We start from the raw sequence: 27,165 nt of genomic DNA on the forward strand, positions 1-27,165 counted from the left end.
GAGCATGCACTGTGTGCCAGACACTGTAGTATTCACAGGGATAGATACAAGATAATGAGGTTGGACACTGTCCATGGCCTACATGGGGCTCTCAGTCAATTCCCATTTTACAGATGAGGTAATGGAGGCACAGAAAAGTTAAGTGACTTGCCCAAAGTCACACAGCAGACAAGTTTAGGAGCCAGGATTAGAGTCCAGGTCCTCCGACTTCCAGACCTGTGCTCTTTCCAATATGCCATACTGCATCTCTTATAGAAATACATATACACACAAACCCCTATATTTTTTTTTTCAGGTCACCCAATATGTTTTCAAATTCTGCAGGTGGCTGGCTGGATACTTGTTCTTATCTCATTTATTAAAAAATAAGGTTTACTTTTCATAAGTTCCTTTATCTCAATTGAATATCCTTCATTTGATCTTCCCTCATTGGAAAGAGTTTATTATTGCAGGGTGGTTTTCCTATATATGCTTCCTGAACCAAGATCTGCCTACACCTCAAAATTAAAATCAGTATTACTATTTTTCTATGTGGGTTCAAGGATTAAATGTTTCACTTCTCATCCTCATGAGTCACTTGCTGAATTTATGTTAGGGTAACTGAAGTTTGCCACTATAACAACCACACTAAATCTGCAGTTTCCTCAATGTCATCTAACATTTTGTGCTCATTTTCCTCACCCTGGTAAGATGTTCTAGCATATGGCCTTAGCAAAATACTTCTGTGATTTAAATTTGTAATTTGGAAGTGAATGGAATCCATTCAACAACATTACAAAAATCTTAAGAAGTTGCTCACCCGTGGTAACACCTCTCTCCCTGACTGCCACCCTAAAATTTCCTTGAAGTCTTGCATTCGACTGGTTTACTTAAAACATTACTCACTGCTGTTACTAGGTCAGACCATTTGTCTATCCAGCCAGTATTCCCTGTCTGTTGGTGGAAACAAGGTGTGTACAGGGACCAGGAATAATTGCTGCTCTTGACATCCATTCTCCTGATTATGGATGGGTGATCTAATGTCCTTATGCTTTTCTAGAAGCAGAGCTGCCTAGTGGATAGAGCACAAGACAGAGTCATGGATTCTAAACATGGCTCTGCCACTTGCCTGCTGTTTGATTTTGGGCAAAGTCACAGCTTTCCTGAGCCTATTTCCTCATCTGTAAAATAGGGATTAAACACCTCTTATCTCTCACCAAGATTTGAGCCCCATGTGAGACAGAGACAGGGTATGATCTGATCATCCTGTATCTATGCCAGCACTTAGAAAAGTGCTTTACTCACCTGAATTTAGCCAAATCAAGTTGAAATGCCAATATTTTCAGACTGAACAGTTAACAAGTTTAGCCAGCTGTAGTTTACCACCAGCTTCATGAAGAAGGGTTTGATTCCATTTCATCTATTTTAATTTTGGGTTCTAACATTAGATAGATCAATCAATCAATAGCATCTGTTAAGTGTGTTTGCATACAAAACACATACTAAGTGCTTGGGAAAGTCAATAGTAATGAGGTGCAGATAATGAGAGGAAAAAGGAGAAGTGGAAACGCATATGAGTTAGAGCTTCAGTACTAGGTAACCTGTTGGCTAGTACAAAAGTGGCATTTGCGTACTGAAGTGGTAGTTGGGGTATAACTTGGGGAGAACAGAAATTAAGCGGAGAGGGATTTTACGATGGGGAGAGCTGTGGTTTGGTCAGTGTGAAGGGAGAAGGAATCCTGGGTAAGGATAAAGGAGTGGGCAGGCAAGAAGTTACGGTAACCAGATATTTCATTAGCAAGTATGAAAACTTTGATAATCTGTCATTCATCTTGGAGTATTCTTGAAACTGTAACACTAGCACACGGTGGTCACTCAAATGATCAAGAAGACTAATGATCAAGAAGACTACTATTCCAATTATGTTCCCTTAAAAAGTCATGGACGTACCTAATATCTCCACAAACGAATCATACATTTGTGCTTCTATCTTTTGTCCTCCTCCAATTCTCCTCCTAATTAGATTTTCCAAATCCCAACCCACTGCTTCCACCTTTCTCCTTGCTAGGAATACCCGACTATATTCCCTCCTTTAAAGCCTTACTGAAAAATGACTTTGTAAATCCAGTTAATCAATCCATAATATTTGTTGGGCATCTACTGTGTGCAAAGCATTGTACTCAACACTTGGGAGAACTCAAAACAAGGGAGATGGCCTTCTGTCCTCTAGGAACTTACAATTTTACAAAGGAGATGTTTCGGGTTATTCATCCATTCATTCAGTCGTTCATTCAATGGCTATGCCATTCTATCAACTATTTCAGCAATTCTATATTTCAATTACCAATAATCTTTGAACACACACACACACACATATTTTCACCTATGTCTACTTATATCTATTCTCTCACTCATAAAATATTGTATGCTCAATAAATTATGTCTATCCTCTCCTCCAGTAGATGGTACAATCCTCCAGGGCAAGGACAATGTATTTAACTTGCATTTTATCTTTTGCAAGTTTCCCAAATTTAATATAGTAGGCCCTTGATAGCCTCTGTGCTATTGACAGTCATGTGAGAGAACTAGGGTAGGAAAGAAACATCTGTGGGTTAAATAAAATTACAATAAAGAACTGGGAAAACACAAATGATTTGGGAGTGGAACTTTGCTCATAAGCTGAGATAGGGAAAAGGATAAACGGAGACAATTACATTTCATTTTAGAAGTTCACTCCTGCTTCACAGCCCCACAGGCATCCAGCAGCCTCAACCGCACCAAAGACAGTAAGGTTAAGTATAGCTGCTCCGCACTTGAATGAAAACATCACAATCCCAATATAACTCACACACCCTCTTTACTGCACAGGGGGGTTACATTTGTATCTCCCTCCATACTGTGTGGTGGCTACTGGGTCAAAGTTTTCAAGTGGTGGGTGGTGATGACAATTAGCTACTCTAAATTCATTAGCATTCTCTATCAAGGCAAATGCTACAGAAAAATATTGAAGAGAAAGATACGTTTCTGTGTTACCCTGCTGATCAACTCAGTATTTAATGTGAGCAGAGTCTAGTGACTTATGAAGGGCATTATAGAACTGTTGCTCACTAGATTTACAGTTAACAAAGGAGAGAACAGAAAGGCTTACTTGTTCTCAGGATGCTCAATTTAAAGAACTATATGGGGTGTGCAGTTTTCAGGCAGTCCAAGCCAGGAGAAAAATTAAACACAGTATCTTGCATATGGCAATACAAAATGATAAGATGCATTATGGTCAGAAAAATTCACAGCTGGAAGGGATATAACACTTAAGCAAGGAAAATTTGCCATTTAAAGTCACATAACCTCATCTGGAAAATCATCTTTCCACAAGGACAAAAACATGGTATAGTCTACCTTCTTAGATGAGTATTCTTAATCTGCTAACTAACCAGTTTCATTGTAGGTTATTTTCTCCTTAGAACTCATGCTCCAATCATGTCTTTCATCTGTTCTGCAGAGTCCTTAACCCATTGTAGCTAAATAACTTTAAATCACATTTTCCTAGAGCATCTTTTCTCAGGAAATCCAATTTCTTTGTAAAACAGTCTCTGTGCTTTCCACCACATTTCCTGCCCACTCCTGCAACATCAGTCCATCAACCAATCAATCAATGTTATGTATTGAGCAACTTGTGTGGAGAACACTGTATTAAGCACTTGGGAGTAAACAATACAATAGAGTTGGTAGACATGATCCCTGCCCACAGGGAGCCTACAGTCTGGAGGGGGAGACAGTCTTTAAAATACATTTCAGACAGGGGAAATAGAGAATAAAGATACGTATGTACATTGTAGAGAAGCAGTGTGGCTTAGTAAAAAGAGCACAGACTTGGGAGTCAGAGGTCGTGGGTTCTAATCCCCGCTCCGCCACTTGTCAGCTGTGTGACTCTGGGCAAGTCACTTAACTTCTCTGTGCCTCAGTTACCTCATCTGTAAAATGGGGATTAAGACTGTGAGCCCCATGTGGGACAATCTGATTATCTTGGATCTACCCCAGTGCTTAGAAGAGTGCTTAGAACATAGTAAGTGATTAACAAATACCATCATTATTATTCTTCTAGACTGTGAGCCCATTGTTGAGCAGGGATTGTCTCTTTGTTGCTGAACTGCACTTTCCAAGCGCTTAGTACAGTGTTCTGCACAGAGTAAGTGCTCAATGAATACGATTGATTGAATGAAGAAAAGTTGTGGGCTGGCGGCAGTGAGAATCAAAGTGCTTAGCAGTTCACATCCAAGGGCATAGGTGATATGGAAGGGAGGACAAATACGATAGAAAATGAGGGCTTAATCTGGGAAGGCCTCTTGGACAAGATATGACTTTAGTAGGATGTTGAAGGTGAGAAGAGTAGTGATCTGTTGGATATGAAGAGGGAGGAATCTCCAGGGGTAGATGGTGAGACCGATGAGATTAAAGTACACTGAGCATGTTGGAGTAGCAGTATGACCGAGTGGAAAGGGCAGAGGCCTAGGAGTCAGAGGACCTGGCTTCTAATTCCGGCTCCTCCACTTGTCTCCTGTGTGCCCTTGGGCAAGTCACTTAATTTCTCTGTGCCTCATCGAGAAAATGGTGTGAGCCTTATGTGGAACAGGAATTCTGTCCGACTCGATTATCTTGTATCTGCCCCAGCATTTAATACAGTGCCTGGCACATAGTAAATCCTTAACAAACACCATAAAGAAAAGATAGAGGAATGAAGTATGCAGATTAGCTGGGTATAGTAGGAGGGCGAGAGCTGACTGAGTGCTTTAGAGTCAATGTTAAGGAGTTTCTGCTCGATACGGAGATAGATGGGCAACCATTGGAGTTTGTTGAGGAGTGGGCAGATCAATCACACTGATTGAGTGCTAACTGTGTGCAAAGCACTGTTAGATGTGGACTACACTGCAGGTGTGGACTGAATGATTTTGGAGAAAAATGATCTGGAGTCGGAAGAGAGGGGGACGGAGAGGTCAGCGAGGAGAACGATACAGTCAGTAGTTGAGGAATATGTTAAGAGCTTGGATCGAGGTAGCTGCAGTTTGGATGGGAAGGAAGGGTTGACTTCTGGAGATGGAAAGTTAGAGCCAACAGGTTTTGGTGACAGACCAAACATGGCGGTTGAATGAGATGGATGGATCACTCCCAGGTGGGCAATGAGGTATCTCAAAAGAGGTATCCCTTCCACTTGGGAATGTAATAATAATGATTGTGGTATTTGCTAAACATTTACTATGTGCCAAGGACTTTACTAAGCACTGGGGTAGATACAAGATAATCAGGTCAGACACAGTCGCCGCCTTACATGGGGCTCACAATTTAAGAGGGAGGAGAGGAGTCCAGATTCTCAGAAATGCAATTTAGTCCCAATCCACTTGAAATTACAGGGATTTATCACTCTATTAATTGACAATGTGGTTGCATTATTGGTAAGATGATGAAATTTCCCTGGTCTAATTGGTAACTGCTCGTATTGGGAATATACTCATATCATTATTGGAAATAACATTTCAACTTTATAGACAAATATTTATGTATATGGTAAATGAAACATGGTTAAGATACATTTGCCAATGAGAAATCCAAGGCTTAATAATTTGAAAGACAAAAAATATCTGGTTTATGTAATAAAAACTGGTTTTTGTTTCTGATAAATGTGAGAAATCAAGGTCAGCATAGTGCTAAATAGTGAGAAAATTCCAAAACTGGAACCCAGGGCAGGAAACTGACATTTCTAGACCAGTACTCTTGAATCTATATAGGAATCCTGCATTACTTCCAGAGTCAGTGAGAGAAATGCCCTTTTAAATTATGCCACTCCTACTAACAACTGAATATCTACCAAGGCTGAACTGGCAAAGGCTAAATTACAAACCAACCTGATCAAATACACTTGAAGAAGTGCGGTCTTCAAAAATCTACACAGGCACTAAAGCAGTTTCTCTCTAAAAATAAATATTTGTTAACCTATGACTTGGAGTTTTATTTCTTGAGAAGCAAAAGGGCAAAGTTGTACTCAAGTAATGACCTATTATCAAATCTTGGAAGTTGATCTTACTTGGGAAAATATGTTCTTATATTTTATTTACATGTATGTGTGCGTGTATATATATATATATATGCACATAAATATATGTATTTCAATGTTAACTTTCTTATTTCATGAAACCAGGAGAAAACACAAGCTATTTTTAAAGCATAAATCTGTCAAATTTTCTACTTGACATTAGCTAAATTGAGTCTTTCCACGTTAACCCTGGACTGAGACACCCAATTCAGAATATTGATTGATTTTTCCATTTTGAATTTCCCCAACTTCTTATGAAGTACACAAAATACATTTGACAGTAATTCAAAATAAGACAATATTTTCACTCCACATGGAAACACCTACTTTCATTTGGTGTGATTGTTGTTTACATGCTAGTGTCCTCTAAGGTTTCCAGATGGCTTTAGAAGGCTGACTCAGGAAAAATATTTTTCCCAACCAAAACTTACCAATCAGAATAATAATGTTGGTATTTGTTAAGCGCTTACTATGTGCCGAGCACTGTTCTAAGCGCTGGGGTAGACACAGGGGAATTAGGTTGTCCCACGTGGGGCTCACAGTCTTAATCCCCATTTTACAGATGAGGGAACTGAGGCACAGAGAAGTTAAGTGACTTGCCCACAGTCACACAGCCGACAAGTGGCAGAGCTGGGATTCGAACTCATGAGCCCTGACTCCAAAGCCCATGCTCTTTCCACTGAGCCACGCTGCTTCAGAAGTAAATGAAGACATTTATGGACACTGCCAATATCATAATACCCTCACATAGAAACTGACTTGAAAAATTCCCCAAATTCTGATTTCAAAATTTGATTTGGTATTATACAACTTTCTGTTGAGGCATTCAGGTAGATGCAATTTTACTGAGTTAAAAAAACACAAAAAAACTAACAAACCATGCCTAATGAGTCCTCACACAAATAATACTTTCTCTTACCAGCAGGAGTTTTCTGAAAAAATATTAAATTTTTAGCAAGAAAAAGAATACTCATTTCACTTGTTTCTCTAGATAATATGAGGTTAATTGAAAGCCAATTCTGATGAGGTAATACAACCAAAATTCCCTGTGAGTTTTTTTTTCTGGCAAAATAGACCTACTAAAATAAAACATATTATTCTATATCTTATGTTTAAATTACATGACTACAAACACCTTCTGAATTTCAAAAGAAAGTCATTTCCACTACAATGAAAACATGAAACATGAACCAAGAAAAAGAAATCCTTTTCCACGCAAATATACAACTGAATTTTTTTCCAGTTTGATTGAGATTTACAGAGAAAATATTTCCTTTTTACAAAAGAAATCTTAACTATGCCATATTGCTATGCATCTCCTCAGAGGAGATGTATATTTGTATTTTCCTAATGAAGAAACTGATAGTAACAAACAGAATGATTATTAGTACATCCATTACAGGAGACAGTGGGGAGATCACGGAAATTGGGGATGTGAGCAGAGAGGGATGGGGAAGTCCTGCAAGAATAACCACCAATTGCATGTGCAGGTGATAAGAAAGTGCTGGAGACATTGAGATATGTGAGTTTTCTTGTGTCTTCAGCTCTGTTCTCCACTTGGCTCCAGAGTATTTCTGTGTATGGAGTAAGGAAAGGGGGAGGTGGGACAACAGGGTGTTGAGTATGTAGAGGAATACCTAGATGGTTAGAGGATCTGAATAAAAAGGGAAGAGCATGATGCTGAATTCTTTAGGAGTAGCCATGAAATTGTAAAGCTAGTTTCTAAAAAGTAGTTGAAAACAACTGCTCTAGGGTAAAGCACCCAGCAATCAGATTTTTTTTATTTTTTTTCCATTAATGAAATATACCAAATGTAAGGAAATCATCTCTTTGTACAACACACATATAAACATGATTATTATAGATGTAAACCACAAATAAAATGAATCCAAGATTATTAGGAAAGGAAAAAACTGTCCAATGATCTCTCAATTCCCCCTGCTTTAAAGAACTGCAACTATACTAACTGCTGAAACTTCAGTAGGCATCATTTTCACCAATCCACATTACCCTTGGGCCAATATTGTGATCCCTAAGTACTCACTGAATAAGCATTAACAACGTATAAATGCCTGGGTATAATAATGATGATGATGATGATGATAAAAATAATAATAAGGGTATTTGTTAAACACTATGTGCCAGGCATTGTACAAAGTGCTAGGGTAGATATAAGCTCCCTGTCCCTCCACCTGCGCCCCGGCCCCATCCCTTCATACCTTATCAAAGCACTTACCCCCTTCCTTCTTCCCTCTCTGACTGCCATCTTCAACTGTTCATTCTCCAGTGGCTTCTTACCCCACTGCTTTCAAACATGCTCATGTGTCGTCTATCCTAAAAAAAGCCTCCCTTGACCCACAGCTCCCTCCTATTATTCCTCAAACTCCCCAAGTGAGTTGTCTACATCCGTTGCCTCCATTTCCTCTCCTCCAACTCTCTCCTTGACCCCCTGCAATCTGGCTTCCGCCACCTTCACTCCATTAAAACTGCCCTCTCAAAGGTCAACAAAGATCTCTTTCTTGCCAAATCCAAAGGCCTCTCATCCATCTTAAATCTCCTCGACCTCTCAGCTAACTTCAACATTGTCAACCACCTCCTTCTCCTGGAAACATTATCCAATATTGGCTTCAATGACACTGTCCTCTCCTGGTTCTCCTCTATCTCTGGCCGATCATTCGCAGTTCCTTTCACGGGCTCCTCCACTGCCTCCCACCCCCTTACCGTGGAAGTATCTCAAGGTTCATTTCTGGGTCCCCATTTATTCTCTAGCCTACATCCACTCCCTTGGAGAACTCATTCGCTCCCATGGCCTCAACTATCATCTCTGTGTAGATGATTCCCAAATCTATATCTCCAGCCCTCTGAAATCTTATATTTTCTTCTGCCTTCAGGACATCTCCACTTGGATGTCCCACCAACACCTCAAATTTAACATGTACAAAACCGAAATCTGCATATTCCTACCCAAACCCTGCCCTCCCCATGAGTTTCTCATCGTTATACATAGCATCACTATCCTCCCTGGCTCCCAAACCCGTAATCTTGCCATTATCCTCAACTCATCTCTCTCAATCAACCCACATTTTCAATCTGTCACCAAATCCTCTGGGTTCAACCTTCATAACATCACTGAAATCCACCTTTCCCTCTCCATCCAAACTATTACTATGTAAATCCAAGCACTTATTCTATCTTGTCTTGATTACTGTATCAGCCTCCTTTGCTGACATCCCTGCCTCCTGTATCTTTCCCACTCTAGCCCAAATTTCACTTTGCCACCTGCATCATTTTTCTACAGTACAAGTTTCCCACTCCTTGAGAACCTCCAGTAGTTGCCCAACCATCTCGGCATCAAACAGAAACTCCTTACCACTTAATTACCTGGTCTCAGCCTATCTCACCTCCCTGATTTCCTACAACGATCCAGATTTCCTACAACGATCCAGCCTACACATTTCACTCTTCTAATCCCAACCTATTCACTGAATCTCAATTGCATCTATCTCACTGTGGACCTCTGTCATGCCCTGCCCCTGCCCTCTCTCTTCCTACCCGACACACAATCACTCTCCTCACCATTGAAGCCTCATTAATGCACATCTCCTCCAAGAGGCCTTCTTAGACTAACCCCTTATTTCCTCTTATCCTACTCCCTTCTGAATTGTCTTTGCTCTTGGATTTGTACCCTTTATTCGCCCCTCCCTCAGCCTGACAGCACTTATGTACATATCCGTAATTTATGTATCTATATTAATGTCTACGGTCCCCTCTAGACTGTAAGGTCATTGTGGGCAGGGAACATATCTACCAACTTTCGATACAGTGTACTCTCCCAAGCGCTTGTTCACAGTAAGTGGTTAATAAATGCAATTGATTGATTCACCTGTGTGTATGTCATTTGACAGATCTGAAGCAAAAGGTTTCACTAGCTCAGAAATGCTAAGCATTTTTCTCAGCCTAAGTGAAATTTATTTTTCAGTGGAAAAGAGTCACTTCTATAAATCAGGTGCCAACAAAGTGGTAACAAATGCTTATGACTTGACAAAGTATAAACAAAACTAATTACACAGAATATTATTAAAAGACAACTGCCTTGTTTTTCCTTTGAAACAAATGCCTTGACTTTTATATACTTTGTTTTTCATAGTTGCCAAGGTGAGTTATAAAATGGGTTTACCTTTTGACAAATTCCTCTATTAATAACTTCAGAACACATGAGCACAAAGAAATCCTCTTTAAAGTCTTAAAATGTAATCCTTTGACAAGCAAATGACTCAGACTAACAAAAGCAAAAATTCAAGTGCACAGCTCAACTGGAAAGGTAGTTCATCATCAATATGCAACCGATTTATTGGAGTGGAGGAAACCCAATGGTGATTTTTAAATTTAAATGTTTTATCTTCCTTAGAACAAACTGTGACTTGTTAGCAGGTTTAAGTGTGACATTTGTTATTAGTGACTTTTGGCCACAATAAACCAAATCAGACTGAAAAAAAAATGTTGCTATTTGTCTGTACAGTACAGGACATTTAGGCTGGACATTCCATTTTTATATGCCACCTAATCGAACCCCACACTGTTCACTTCAAAGTGCCACAACATCCCCGAAGGTGTGGTGGTTCACATATCCACTCCATTAGTTGAGTGGAGGTAATGATCCTTAGGTTTTCTCAGTGGCCACAGAAACAGGGTGAGTGACACACAGTCCAAAAACAAAATGGACAGCTCAATCTCTCGCTAGTGCAATCCCCTTTAATGTAGGGAGGTATTGTATTTGTTATGCCCAGATTCTGTCTAAAAAATAAATATTATTTTTTTAAAAAAAATGCTTTCCTCTTGTGAAAGACCTAACCCTTGAAAAAAGTATTTTTTATTAAATTTGGTGGTAAACAAATCTAGGATAGACTACCTCTCTTTTAAGTAGGAAATGCACTCATTCAAATAGAATTGGTAATAGTCCATTGGTGATTGGATCAAGAAGACCATGAAGTAATATGCCAACCAACTATGGGACAGTTTATTAGAATTTACAACTCCCAGTGCACAAAAGATTCTACCACAGAGTAGCTTGCTCTTCTGCTTTCTTAACTTCACTGTTTTTAGAAAAGCATATGATTTTGAATATTCAAACTGTAGCTTCCAACCACATTCTGAGTCTCCTTTTCATTGGAAAAACCATTAATAATTAATCTGAAAGTCAGCAAGCTAAAGAAGTCAAAATCAACCACAAAGAACCAACGAGAGAGTTAAGTTTCCAAACAGATAAATATTAAAAAAATGTATGTTAAGAACTTGACTGAATTTTTCTACTTTTGATCAAAGATGGTGTAATACCACTAGCCATTTACAGCAGTTAAACATATCATTACGTATTTGCATGTTATGAGTTTTTGCAAGTGGTTACCAATTTCTCAAACTTTGAAGATTTCTGCTACGTGTTATTGCCCTATATCTTAAAACTATATCTATGAAATGATTTCCACCCCACATTTTTTTTCCCCATTCTCAAATGCCCTTCATTATTCTTTACGGTAATGATGGATGATGGTGATAGAATTTCCCAAAGAGAAATATGGAAAGATCTCAGTTCCGTGACTTCAGGACCAACAGTCCGCAAAGCGGAATCGATTATAGTGCAAGACTGCAGACTCATTGTGGGCAGGGAACATGTCTTATATTGTACTCTTCCAAACGCTTAGTACAGTGCTCTGCCCACAGTGAGCACTCAGTAAATATTATTGATTGATCGATTGATTAGTGCTATTGGCTTGTGCAATACCCCTTACACTCTGTCATTCCCCACCAGTCATGTTCCAACAGGGAGAAATGTAGATTTTCACATATTGAGTAATTCTGCGTCTCCAAATTATAACCATATATTATGAACTTAATATAAATCAAAAATAATTTGTTTCCATAATAAATACACAAATAGTACAGAAACCACATTTGTCTCATATAGACATGGCTTTTTTCATGATTGAACCCTTTAATAATGTTGGTATTTGTTAAGCTCTTACTATGTGCCGAGCACTGTTCTAAGCGCTGGGGTAGACACAGGGGAATCAGGATGTTCCGCGTGGGGCTCACAGTCTTAATCCCCATTTTACAGATGAGGTAACTGAGGCCCCGAGAAGTGAAGTGACTTGCCCACAGTCACACAGCTGACAAGTGGCAGAGCTGGGATTCGAACTCATGACCTCTGACTCCAAAGCCCGGGCTTTTTCCACTGAGCCACGCTGCTTCTCGTGCTTCCACCCTTTAGAAGAATGTAAGTTGGTCAACTAAAGCTACTATTAGAACACTTCTTCCTTGTCAATTTCCATATTGGATTTTGCTATCAAGATCGGTGATTAGAGGATTTCACTGCAATGTTAAAAGAATGCGTAATCAACTAGACAAATCTTTTCCTGAAATAGACTATTTGCTTGAGAAACACTTATTCTATAGGGGGACTATTATCCTTCATCTTCCAACTCTCCGAGACCCTCCCTTTTATATCATGAGAAATATAGCAGGATAACCTCTAAGAAACCAATACATGGTGTCCATTTTTGAGGACTCACAATGTCAAAAGAACAAAAAAAGGATCCAACCCTGCATTCATTCGTTCAATCGTATTAATTGAGCACTTACTGTGTGCAGAGCACTGTACTAAGTGCTTGGAAAGTACAATTCAGCAACAAATAGAGACAGTCTCTACCCAACAACGGGCTCACTCCAACCAGGTTGGATCACAAATGTCTGTAGACTTTCTTGGTGAAGAATGAATCCCTTTCCCAACTACCAGTAAAACAGGAATATAAAGGTCATATAGAAGGTTGTTATTACAGGTCACAGTATGAGTGTTGTCACAGTCACTTAAAAGAAGTTCATTTCAGTCAGTCAAGTACCTTAGTCCTGGGTCCAAGCAGGATGCAAAAGAAATTAGACCAGACAAAAAGAAACCATTCTGACAAGAAAAAAAAATTATAAAAATCTGGCTTGACTTCAATTTTGCAATAAAACCCTCCATTAAATTGTCCTGTACTCCTCTTGTTAATTTGTCCTTAACCTATCAACACCTACTACAGTATACAGGATATAATAATGAGGGTGCTGTTTATTATATGCCAAGCATTGTGGTAGATACAAAATAAATTGGAATAGTCCCTGTGCCAGGTCAAAGTCTAAGAGGGATAGAGCAGACAATGAATAACAACTTTGCTAACAACGCATGCCTCTTTAACACTCTTCTCTATTACATCATTCAATATGGAACTGGTCAGTGAAGAGTTATAGGCTAGTAGATTTTTTTAAATTTAACTGAAAAGTGACATTAGCAACCTAAGTATGCTGAATGACATCTAACATTTCTAACAAGATACCAAAAATAGAGTTTACCATAAAACCCATAGAAAAGCTCTGAAAAAAATAAATAATTCTTGGGTAATCACTGGCAATCCACCATACAGTTATAGGACGTGTAACTTTACATAATTCTCCACAAGTTTATTTAAGCAGCATATAGTCTTTGAAGCTTAATTACTGTTGGATTTTCAAAAGTCTCCGATTGGTGTAATTCACTCAAGACATTTTGACAGAACCAACTAAGTTAATAAGATTTAGCACTGCTTGCTCCTAATTTAACTCAATTCTTCCATCTCTGATAGTTCACCCTGTTCATTACTTTTTAAAAAGTGCCAAATCATTAGGTGACTCATTTTCAACCGGAGGGTAAATGAGCAAGTGGGGAAGTATATTACCTCTTGTCTTTGGCGCATATATATCAGATTGATTAAAATGTTAATTTTTACATATATTAATAAAAGCAAAAGGCAAAAACAACTGGAAACTGTGCTGTGTGCTTGCAATCATTGTGGGTGGGTAAACTGACAACATGTAACTGCATATTAAGACAAATGTAGAATTTAGACAAAGTATTCCATTTCTTTTCAAACGTATACTTTTAAACCTCAGGAACTGTTTTCAGTAGATGTCATGCCTTTTAAGTTGAAAAAAGATAAGCGCAAATAAGCTCCCAATTGTCTCCCCAATATGTAAACCACATCTCGGGCTGCTGTCTCTGCTTCTCCTTTGAAGTTTTCCTGAAATGTCATGTGTTGTGAAGACTGCTGTGCATAAGCAAGACAATTTGCTCACTCTCAGAATTCTTACCGGTTTCCACTGCTATTTGGTATCCAGCCTCTAGTCTCCGAGATGACCTTTCCAGCCTCTCTGTGTTATCGAGCAGATGTGCCCTCTGAAAAAGAAAAAGGAAAAAAAAAATCAGACGGCTGTCTACAATGTTCCTTTTCTCCCCCCCTCTTTTTTTAATTATGCTTTCTGAGGCTCCAATATAAAACCATAAACAGATATTTTTTAGAAAACAGTCCATTTTGAAATTGCAAGGAGTGGATTTTCAGTCAATCCATATAAGTGTACCAATCATTTTTGTCTAAAATACTCATATTTGATCTAGGTCACTACAATGAATGGCCCAAGTAATCAATCACTCTCAAGCATGGGAAAGGCATGAACAATACTAGCAATTTTTATTTTCCTGGAAAATTGATCCAATATTTTGTGCTTGAAAAAAATCCAGCAATTTAACATTACATTTTCCTTCTCGATTACCTCTGGGTAGCGATTTTCAACAAAGATACAATTTTTAGGAGAATCCTCTTATATTTGGTTGTAGGGAAAGACAGAGTGCATAGAACAACACTCTGAACCCCAAACGGAATACTAAAACGCAACTATAAAAGGCAAATATCAAGAAAGAAGGGGCACACTCGTGCCTTCACTGATGTTAATATACAAAACCGTAAATCATATAGATAATTCTTTTTTTTTTTTTTACAAATACAGGAAGAAAATTCAGATTCCAAAAACCACATGGCCTACATTTTAATGACTTTCATTTTGAACCCGAAAGAAACAGTGAAATCGAAGTTGCTATTTTTATCACTTCATTCCTCTAAACATGAATTGTTCACTCTCCTTTTTTAAAGGATAATGATCTTGGACTAGTCTTATTCAGCCTATCAAAAGAGATACAGACCAATCATATCTGATGCAAACATTTAATATGCACATAAAGGGTCTCTGGCCTCTCCTTTCTCCCACCTCCCCTCACCCCCCCACCCCCCAAAAAACCCCTGTGCCCCAAACCAGTTTTGGGATCTGGCAGAAAATGCCTCCTCTAACTTTGTCTTGTTGACAGATGTCATTTAAAATCGAAGAAATACTTTCTAATAATGAAAAAGGAGTTGCCATACATATTATCTGAGTGGCTGTCTAGCGAAACGATCTACCTTGCTCTAATGAGCCCCTATGGATCTCAGAGATGGAAGCTGTATTGACATGCACACTTAAGCTAATACACCTAGACCAGTGCCTCCAAGCTCCAGCAACCAGGGATGCTGACAGAATATCTCGCTTCTATCTTCAAAGAAAGGAAGTGATTAGTATGTTATCATTACCATTCAAAACGTGATTTCCCTATTCCCTCCCGGCATAGGTGACACATCTGAGATGCGGCCAGACGATGGAGGCAGCTAAAGCCACATCAAAGCTTTCCTTGATTTTTTTTTGGTTGGGGGGGGGTGTTGGGGAGGGGAGAGAGGAAATCATTAAAACAATGCATTTAGATCAGCACAGATAGGACCTAATGTGAAGGTCAGAAAAGCTGCAATAACAGTCTATAATAATTAATAGCGTCATCTAATACACAGTGGATAGGTTAAGAGCAAATTGCAAACAAAAAGTCTAGAAGTCTTTAACATTCGTTGGAGGTAGGCTACCTGAAAAAGGGAGCAAAATCACTTTTAATGAAATTTAAAACCAGAGATACACTGCCTTAATTGAAACCACCAAAGGAACTGGTGCTGTAAGAGACTGGGGATATATGACCAATTCAAAAAATTACTTAAACTTTCAAGAAGGTACGTAAAAGATCTCTATCCAGGACTGTATTCATCTTCACCTACATTCATTACTTAAATTCCAGTGGGAAGAACACAGTAGCCATCAAAAAACCCTCTTGGTGGGCCCCATTTGGCTGGGAAAATGTATTTTTTTACCTTAATACCAATATGCTCATTTCACATTCTTTAAGCTTTCAAAACTTAATAGTCAGAAGAAGAATTCAAAAAGTGGAAAAATTCCTAAATTTAAGGTGAGATACTGTACCTATTGTAGATGTTAAAATAGCACATTTTAATCATCTGGTTCTTCATATACATTACTGGGAGTGGAACATTTGAATTGGGATTTATTTTTTTTAATCTGAGGCAATTATGAAAAATCGGATTGTGCACAGCATTACTGCTACATCAGTATGGTTAGCCACATGAATTTGTATTTTATATGTTCACATTATCATACAAACCTATCTGAAGGAGTTAAACGTACTCTGGGGCAAATTTTTCTGCCGAAGTAATTTGCACAGAGGAGCATGGTCATCTCAACAGTAATATTACACGCTGCTGGTTCTTACTTTGTCTTTCAGAAGCTCCCTCCCTAAGTCAAAACAAAATCAAGTTTTTGAAACGGCTGTTCTATTTACTCCGTTGGCTTAGTTTTGCATTGCTCCAATATTGGGGAATGAAAGGAAATGGACTACAGAAGCAGCTGATGCTTTCAACTTGTCCCTTACTCTCCACCCAAACCCATTCTCCCACACTCTGCATGGCCTTTTTCAAAGTGGGGAGTGATTCTGTGTAGGCGCTTCAGACAGAGCTCAACTTGTGTGAGGAAATTTTTGTAGCGTGGAATACTTTCACTGGAGATTTAGTCATCCTGTGTGAGCAGGACTCAAACTGAGAGCTCAGAAACGCTAAAGCCAGTTTATCTTGATCTGTACTGTGGTCCAGCCTCCCACAAATATCCTCCTACAAATACAGCATTATAATGAGGAGAACATGTTATTATCCCAAAATAGAGCAGAGTACAATTACTTGTAAGAAGAGGACATGTCTCCTTAAGATGGCTAAAATTAGGTTGTTTTCACTAGGTGACTTGTGTTAGAACCTTACCTGGGTCATTTACACTATTTGTTACAGCACAGAGTACATCAGAGTAATCTATTCCATAAATATACTACATAAATGATACTACAAAAGCAGTTAAAATTACATTTCAGATTACATCATCCTATTAGTTAAATGATCTAAGTCTACCTTTAATTACAATTCCATGATCAATTATGGTAATGCTAGTTTTCAAAACATACATTAGAGTGAGAATCACTGATCTATACAATTAGTGTTGCATGTACAAAAGGAAGAAATTACAAGGAATCACACTATTAAAAGCATCTTTAAAAGAAATGTGTATTTGATGCATGTACTATTTTTGATGAACAGAATATATTTTTAAACATGTTACACTTATTTCCTTGCTTAAAGAACTTTTGCACAAAACAATGATTTGGGCAAATTACCCACATCTAATTTTATGTATCACATTCAGTAAACAACTTCAGGTGGTAACGGTCTGATCCGGGTTCTTTATCACAGACTTTTCCAATCCCAATTATCATCATTCATAAAACATAACCCGTAGTAGTTGGCTAGGAAGCACAAATCACATCTTACCCTTAGAACTAAATATATTTACATATGTGTACATCTGTAGCCTTGAGTAAAGAGTGGATTGACATTACAGTATAAAGTATAAAGAAAACAGTGAGTGATAGCTTGTCAGAATTCAGGTTACACAAATTCTGCTAACACATTCTTCTGTTCACATGTAGGGATTCAAAAAAAGGCTCTAGAGCAGTAAGTAGGCAGGAGCATTAAGCTTTTGGCTAATTTTATTTTGTTTCAAATTTTTTTTATTAATGGAAACGTACCAGAAATACATCCTGATTGGGTTAAGTTTTTTTGAAAGTCACCAAATCAACATTTAACATGGTTTAACAAATAATGAAATATTCTTATTACAAAACAGGAAATATTCCATCAAACACCACCTCCCCCCCATCACTGCTATTAATCTGTCCACAAGATGGTTTCTAATGTTCTTTCGTTACTGTAAGCAATTTAATTTTCAAAGAATAATATTCACTGTTGTTTCAACAAAAAAGATAAAGGTAACAAAGATCAACCGTGCTACATCAAAATTGTGATAACTGTTGTCATGTACCCCTGACAGGGCAACAAGGCTCGCTTGAGACACTTAGCCTAACGGAAATATAGACTACACAAAATCTTTCACTGATGTTGGGATAAAACAGGATAGAGAACTGCAGATATGTGCTGTGTCAAATAAATCCAAGGCAGTAGACGGTTACTGAACTCGGTCAACTGTACAGTGCACAGCAGTGGACAGTTGTAAAACCAGGAGAGACTATAAAACCTAATAAAATGAGGAATCATGTAGGTACCATGTTCAACAACAACAAAAACGCTGCCCAATGCATAAGACCATATTGACACTTACGGGGCAACATTCACTCCCAGTTCATTTGTAATATTAATGTATTTCCCCAAAAGTGATTGTTTCAGTAGATTAAAATCAACCACATTTTGAGAGGGGGAATTTGTTGAAAGTGGAACTTGGTAAATTAGAAATCCTAATCTATACAAATATTTGTCCCACTGAATATTTTCAGAAACAAATAAAAATAATTGCTTTCACAATACAAAACCAAAATGTAATTTTGAATGACAACAGCTGAAAACTTTAACTACTATGCTTCCCTTTTCTTTGCCTTTAAAATATCTCCTTTCTCCTCTTCAATCAAATAATAGTTACAATCTCCAACACTCGTCCCCCAGTATTCTTATGTACGCAGTTATAAGACGAGGCAGATAGCAGAGAACATTTTTGAGCAATATAATCAATACTTTTGCTTTGTGTAGATTTCCCTGTAATGCTGAACAAAAAGATCTACTTCAGATTTAAAAACTCAGCTTTAAAGGGAAAGCTAGACAACAGAAAGCTAGAAAGCACTCACCTCTTCACGTAATTTTATCAACTGCAACATGAACGCATAAAAAAAAAGATAAAAAGGAAAGAAATGCCAGGAAAGAAAGATCAGTTGTGTGACAGGATACAGAATTAACATTGACAATTTATCTGTTTACATGTTTAGCATTTAAAAATCACAGACAAACGCATTAGAAGAACCTAAACACAGACTACATGCAGAGTTTTTTGAACGAATAAGATCACTTTCTCACACTGTCACATTAAACAAAGAGAATAGTGAGAAATTCTCTTTTAAACCACATCTAAGACACCATCACGAAATAAAGGAGAATGACTTCATAGAAGTCTATATTATAAAGAAAAAAAACAACTAGTTTACTGTACTTTCCTAAGAATGTACAGTTGAAGAGGTTTTGTATGCACCAGTTGATGGATAGATCCCAATTTTGAATCTTGACAACTTATTTCTTATTTAGCTCACAACGAATTATCTTATATTATTTTAAATTAGAAATCAATTCCTCAAACATTTACATACTAGCTATTAATACACGGACAATTATTAAGGAGGCATGAAGGAGAATGCTTACTTAGGATACGGCACATTTAAAGAGATATAGGTATGCATAATGTCCTGCAAAATTATTAGGAATATTGGAGATTATTTCTGTATTTTTAATACAAGGCTACTATTTTAAAAAATCCCAGGACACCTTTTAATTTGGAACTGCATATTTTATATTTTAAGAATGAAGAGCATGGAAATCAAAAGACCAAAATATCAAAACCCAATGATTTCTTTTGCTATTTAAATATCTTACACAAAACAGGCCAATTGCTTGACTTTATTCAATGGTTACCAGAATATGCAACGTGTCTACTTTTATAAGCTTGTTTTAACAATATTTTCCAAAATAAAATAGAAACAGAATGATTTTGGACAAGACTGCAGATGACACAATAGCGCTAACTGATATTTGCATTTTTCGATCCTTTCCTAACTGGACTGTACAATTGCCACTTTAAAGATACAATTATATCGGCTTCACCTATTAACATCTACAAATGTTTACTGTTTTGGAAAAAAAGCGGAACTAGTTGTAGTTGTCATAATTGCTTATAAAGAAGACCACTAAAGACCTCCTGCGATAAGGGCTTCTCAATTGTTTTTACCCCAAAGGATAAAAGCCACATAAACCTTCCAATTTCTGTTTCACTTATTCACTTATTATTTTAGAAGACTAATTTCAAGTTTGGGGCAGAGAGATTTTATAAAAGAGTTTCCTTCCCAAAAGAAACACATTAACCGTTCTGTCACATGATGCATTGTACGTTTGCTTAAAATGAAACTTTCCATTCTTCCTCTAAAATAGTCTGGAGGCTGAAATGTAATTCAATTAGCTGAAACTGTCCAAATCAGAAATTTAAAGATAGAACTGTACTGAAATATATAAGCAAGCTACTCCTTAATTATTATGCCGGGCTCTAAACACAGTTATCTAGCCTATCATAAACTAATAGGTGTGTGTATCTCTATATATAGAAAATGTGAGTGTGTGTCTGTTTCTCTTTTTCGCTTTCAAAAAGGCAAACATTAATTCTTTTTCAGAAAGAGAGGGTCTGGGAGTTGGTCACATAGAGCTCTGTTTTTTCAGGGTCACCATTCTTCAGTTGACTAGGATGCTTAAAGGGCCAAAGTTTAAAACTACTCTTCTGCAATAGAGTCCATTTGGGCATGCCACCCTGCCATAATCAATGAGCGTTTAAAAATACTCCACATTTGTTTTTTCAATAGGTTCCAAACAAAAAATGTTCTATCTTGTTTGTGCTGCATGGCTGAGTTTAAGCTTGCGCCGGATTTGCAGCTAAGCTAGGAAAAAGAGGGTTTTTTTTTTGTTTTGTTTGGTTTTAAAGTTAGGTTGACAATTATTCATTGAAACGAACAAAAGATGGGTGTATATCTGCAAATTAACAATGATTCCCCCCAGCCAAAAATGAACCAAATGTACATTTTATTGAGTTCACCATTTGCTAACTTGTGAACGGCACTAAAGCATCCACAGCCACCATTTTAGATTATGATAATCAACATTTTTTGAAACAAAGATTTCTTTTTTTACTTTTTTTTAAATGCAGAATTTTATACAAGAGGTAATCTGTTCCTTTGTAGGCTGAAAAAATCTGGTTTACGCTGGTTTGAACCAGTGGAATCTCTTGTGGCTAAGCCTTCTGCTGTGACAAAAAATCAAAACCGCGCCGCAGAGTGTGTCTGCGAAGGTGCACGCATGCGCATGCTGTGGGTCTATGAGGCACATCACGTGACGGAGCAAACTACCAAATTTTTTTTAAAGCTGATAACACGGCTGCCGTCTCTGTCCGCATACAGATAACGAATAAATGCTGAACTCTATTAAACGCCCTTTACACATTATCGTGGGTCGAACACACAATTTTCTGAACTTATGATGACAGTCTATTTATTTTGCTATAAACCCTCAGCACGTAACGAACAGATTTGTGTCTGGTAATGATCTGCTCTGCCAGGGCTATATGAAATGATACCGACCTTCTTTAGATCTTGGGGAATTAAATTGACCGACTTCACCCCCTGGTCTGTAGCTGAAGTTTGACACACTTTATGCACAGCAAGCCCAAATCAGGACCTAAGAGAACCTTGTAGTCAGAAATTAAGTAATCCTATCTCTGCAAAATAATGGTTTACCACAAATATTTCTGAGTGTGTGAGTAAATATGTTATTGTGCATTTAACTTTTCTTAACCTTCTATTAAGGACTCAAATTTATTGATCTACGTATTTTGGTTTTGGAAGAGACATTATATGATTCAAACAATACAGTTTGGAATGCAGTAAATAAATCATCATTATATTCTGATTTAACCATCTAATTCCTTTCTGTGACCAACTTTAACCCTCATTAACCCAAAACAGCAAAAAGAGATAGCACTCAAAATACAGCATTTCTTCACTGAAATATTTAACTCTTTTAGAGGACTAATACATTCTGCCAGTCAGAATGACAAAAATGATTGGGAAATGATATAGTACTGTTTAAGATAAGATTCCTTGGCAACCAATAACCCAAACACTCTCCTGACATGTAACATAGATGGTTTCTCCTTCTTTGTACATCAGAACAAGTCACATCTGATTGTGCTCGCTAGATCTGAATCAGGAATGAATTAATGTGAACAAAGCAAAGCTATTACTATATTAAAACAGCATGGAACCCAATTTAATAGTGTAATGGTGGAAGGACATCAAAGATATCGTATTCTAGAAAATTATTGTTATGAAATGTGTTTATACCTCAATAAATAAAATGGAAGCAAATTCCAGATATACCTAATGGAAAGTAATATGCTCTTTTCACTTAGGAGACTTAGCTAATTATAACACAGCATAATGTTGCCTGTATTAGCACACAGAATATTTAGTGTTAGGTGTTAAGAATACCCACTGATTTCACATCCAAGAATTCCCTTTCAAAATTGAGCCCCACAGTAAAACAGAACAAAGCCAAAAGCCCTGTCTGGGTCTGTAGTAGCTACACTTTTGTTTTCTTGACCCTTTATGAACTGTTGCATTACAGTATTTTCCAATTTATATTTTTCCCCTTGCCCCAAATGTTTGCAAAACCTTAAAGGGCCAGCCAACTACAGCAGTTGGGAAACAGTGTGGCCTCATAGATAGAGCACAGGTCTGGGAGTCAGAAGGATCTGGGTGCTAATTCCGGCTCCACCACTTGTCTGCTGTGTGACCTTGGGTAAGTCACAACTTCTCTGTGCTTCAGTTACCTCATCTGGAAAATGGAGGTTAAGAGTGTGAGCCCCACATGGGACGGGGACTGTGTCCAACCTGATTAGCTTGTATCTATCCCAGCTCTTAGAACAGTGCCTGGACACATGTAAGGCACTTAATGAATATCATTAAAAAAACCGGTCAAAATATGCCAATTGTTTTATTCAGTTTTGCCTCACCCTGCCCACCACCAAAATGGTCTAAAGGTTTACCTTAGACTGTGAGTCCCCCAAGGGAGAGACCATGTTTAATTCCCACAGTGCATTCTTTTCCAGCACGTACAGCAATGCTTTGCATGCAAAAAGCACTTAATAAATACCATTACTACTACTAATTGCTACTAATACTACTAGTCTAGGGGATATTGCAAGCATTGCAAATGTGAAAAAATCATTTGTGAGTTGTTCTTTAGCAGGTTCTAGGGCTAAATATTTCTGTGACAATGAAATGGTTAACCTTTTCACCAATTTGCAATTATATTGCAGCAGTTCTTTCTTTCCCCACTCACTAATTCTTTACAATTTACCACAGTTAGAACCAATTTGAGGTCTTAGCCCCAGGAATCAGTCCTTCTACTCATTCTATGATTTGAATGATGCTCACATCACACGAAAAGTATAGTTCTAGGTCTAAGTGATAAAATGGATGGGTTCAACTATGGAGGGAAAATGGAAGAAAGAAATTCTATGCAGTGATTAGGTGGCACGACACTGGACCCCTGGAAGTCCGGCACAGGAAACAGGTCAGCCTGGCATGGAGCAATCAGAAATCATCATCAATGGTATTTATTGAGTGCTTACTACTGAGCAGAGCACTGTATTAAGCACTTGGGAGAATACATCGGACTCGGCAGATACGTTCCTGAAAATGGGACAGAAAGCTAGCAGGCCTGAGAGGCTTTGGGAGGATTTTGACACAAGAAGAAGAAAAGAATTCAGCACTAGGTAATATGGGAAAGAAGTGAACTTTACATTTACAAACGGCAGAAGGAGCTGGTCAATCCTGCATTGGACTGTTAGCCATACCTCTGCGAATTGATGAGATAATAATAATAATAATATTTGTTAAGTGCTTCCTATGTGCATTAAGCGCTGGAGTGAATACAAGCAAATTAGATTGGACAAACAGTCCCTGTCCCACGTTGGGCTCACAGTCTCGATCCCCATTTTCCAGATGAGGTCATTTAGGCCCAGAGAAGTTAAGTGACTTGCCCAAGGTCACACAGCAGACAAGTGGCGGAGCAGGGATTAGAACCCATGACCTTCTGACTTCCAGACCTATGCTCTATCCACTAGAGCATGTTGCTTCTCTTCTACAATCAGAGATGTCAGCTGTGAACCTCAAGGATGGAGATGTGCACCCAAACACGTAAAGTTCCAGTGAATGTTTCATTATTTGGAACTTCCACGTGTGATTACTCAAATGGTAATGAAAAAATTCCCAAATTGGATGTGTTTTCCATTTGAAATATCACACCTAATTCAAGTTTCAGACTGAAAAGTTCACCCTGTAATAATCTTTCAGCTTCATGTAGTTACAGTTGTAACTTTTCACACTATATTTATTGAAGTGACAGCCCCTAACAACTAAACTTCAGGCTCTCCAAGTACTTTCAAGGTTTCTAAGTTTGGTGTCTCTGAGTCTAGTAGAGAAACTCTGCCTAATCGTTTTAAAGTGACAGAAGAGATTATAATTTGAAAAATTCAGAGTATATGACTGCACACTACTTTTGCAAACTCTCTTACTTTGGGAATTTTAAAGAATGAGATTTATAAGGCATATCCAGGAAATGTTTTGGGCACTTTAAATGTGAGCATTTTAAAATGATATCAATGTCAGGAGCACTTTAACATGTGTTACATGAACAAGAACTCTGAAAGACAGGATTTCCCCATTCTATATTTCCTCTACATTATGTAGCAATTCAAATCAAGTAAAGATCTTTCATTTTTAACAGAGTTGGAATGGGAAATAAAAGCCCTCTATCATTTTAGCTTTTAAAAGGCATGATTATGTTGCTGTTGCAGCAAATCAGGGAATTATACTTCAAATACAAAGAATCCTCAAATCCTCATATATTAGCCAACCTGTTATGAACACAAATTCTGTCACAACTACTCTGTCTGATATGTCCAACTCATTTTTATTTTTTTGCTTGTCTCACATTACAGTCAAGGGCCTGAAAATCAAGTGATGACAGAGCATGTTTCCATGTTTAAACTCAGGCTGATCACCCCTGAATAACATGGGGAAGAAGGGAGAGAGGGCCTTCCCCAAAAAATAACATACAGTTTGTCATATCACATTGTGGCAAAACCCCTGTTTCTAACATCAATACTGGCATAGTTAGATTTTTACACTGAGTGTGTGTGTGTGTGTGTGTATGTAAATATCCAGAAGTATATTTACTTATCTACTTTGTATGACTGAATACACGGGGTCTCTTATTAAAATGCAGTAATAGGAGATGGTCTGCAACTTTTGCTAATCCAATAGGCACATTGAAATCCACCGTGCAAGTTTCAGTTATCTAGTTGCCCAAAATCACATTAGAATACAAGTTCAATATCTAAACTGAAGTTCATTTACTTTTAAAATATGAAAGGCTATTAGCTCCATATACTGAAACTGTGACATTCTGTAAATAGCTAAGAGAGCAAATTCCTTAATACCAATTCAGATTATCCAAATGGGTTTAAAATTTCTTTACCTGAATACAGACTACACTTTAATTTCTGATGAAAAGTACACTCTCTGATGACAAAATTCAGTCCCATAAGAGAAGACTGACAGATATGACGTTTTTCCCTAATATGAAAATGTGGAATATTCATAATTATTAATTCCAATCTTTAGTGTGCAATGTTAAGTACATACATGATCCCAGATTGGGATTTTTTTGCCCTGCAAAAAGTATTCACAAAGAGACACCTGTAAGTATCCCAACTTCTAAAATAGTGTTATTCTTATAAATCTGTATTGGTCCACTGTAATTATTTTTCTTTAAGTAGCCACATATTGAGTGGCCCAGTTGCAATCTGAAAGCTTACTTCCATTTGTTTTGCCTGCCACTGTTGATTTAATTATACTGCATTATTATCAAAGCTGCATTATGTCCTTTTTAAAAATTCCTTTTATATGTGTTTGAGGTGAGGACCTTGGCTTTGTTTGCAAACAGTGTGTTTCAAGTTATTCCTTAAGTACTAAATAATACAGAAAAGAGAAGAAAAGATTTTTTTAAAGCTAGCAGACGGCGATCACAAGGTAAAGGGTTAAATGTAAGATCTCCAAGAGACATTTTGAAGTTGATTAAGACTCCAGCTTTGCATTAAACAGTATCACTTCCACATGAGTTGTCGCTAATGCTGTTAGGGAGCAGCTTGAGAAGCCCAGTGCGCCAGTGACCTCCTTCACCCTCCAGCCACCCACTAGGGTTTCTTGATTAGCATTCTACCTGGTTCTCCGAGGAATTCCCATCATCCCCCAGGAGCTCATTCCGCACTTCGTCACTGTAGGCGATCCGTGACCTTTTCTGGAAAAAAGAGAGAGAGAAACATTAGGAAGGAAAAGCTTCGGAGCAGATCGGTATTGAGACTGATCATCCTAAATCTCGGGAGCCCCCTAATGGAAAACTCTTTGCTGAAATCTGCAAGTCAAATTCAAGTTATCCAAAGTTATTGAACTCGAAGCTTCACTAAAAGACAACAGCAAATGGACGAAATAGCGAAATGACACGCTTTAGGGTCAATGAGACATATTTCGTTACAACTGCCCAGTTGTAAATACATGTTACATTACTGATTACCATGTCATTCAAATGAAATCATTAAATAGAAGTTGAATGTGTATTATCTATCCCTCTAGAAAAGCCTCCCGATCGTGATTAAATGCTATGGCTTCTAGAGGGACTTTTCTTACATCCTGGCAGGAATTCTACTGTTCAAGTCTAAGCTCTTTCGATCCCTAACTGCTAAAACAGTATGGTCTACTCTCTGGAGTCCATGGAAAAACACACTTTTGTTTCCTTCATAATGGCAACACTATTAATCAGAAGAGAAAATTTCAATTTCCCAACTCAGAACAAGGTCTTACAGAATCTTTTAAAATGGAGCCATGAAAAGTGAATAATACATCTCTCTCTCCAGCCCCCCTGCCTACAGTGGCCTAAGGGGAAAGACTGATAAAAGTGTGGGATGGAGCGGGTTTAGGGAACATGGAAGTAGGTCATCAGAGTTTAGTTCATGAGGCACATTAAATAAATTAAATTTAATAATCATGGTAAGTTAAGGCAAGAAGGCCCAGGCTGCATTCAGTGAACTTTGAAGAGTCAGAAATGTTTCCCATCAGTGGTATTTATTGAGCA

General features: G+C 37.8%; 1 protein-coding gene across 4 annotated transcripts in view; it reads right to left on the minus strand.

The window, feature by feature from the left end:
• Nucleotides 1-27,165, minus strand: part of VTI1A (vesicle transport through interaction with t-SNAREs 1A) — a 306,773-nt gene that overhangs the window by 224,379 nt on the left and 55,229 nt on the right. For 2 of the 4 annotated variants that reach the window (XM_029080490.2, XM_029080492.1), the window contains exons 4-6: nt 26,257-26,334; nt 19,008-19,028; nt 14,222-14,306 (exon numbers count right to left, since the gene is read on the minus strand). In XM_029080490.2, coding sequence (XP_028936323.1) covers nt 14,222-14,306; nt 19,008-19,028; nt 26,257-26,334 — 184 coding nt within the window. The remainder of the gene's footprint in view (nt 1-14,221; nt 14,307-19,007; nt 19,029-26,256; nt 26,335-27,165) is intronic. The other 2 variants (XM_029080491.2, XM_029080493.1) reach the window with 1 other exon arrangement.

The sequence above is a fragment of the Ornithorhynchus anatinus genome, chromosome 16 (assembly GCF_004115215.2).
Source record: "Ornithorhynchus anatinus isolate Pmale09 chromosome 16, mOrnAna1.pri.v4, whole genome shotgun sequence".
Classification (NCBI taxonomy): Eukaryota; Metazoa; Chordata; class Mammalia; order Monotremata; family Ornithorhynchidae; genus Ornithorhynchus; species Ornithorhynchus anatinus.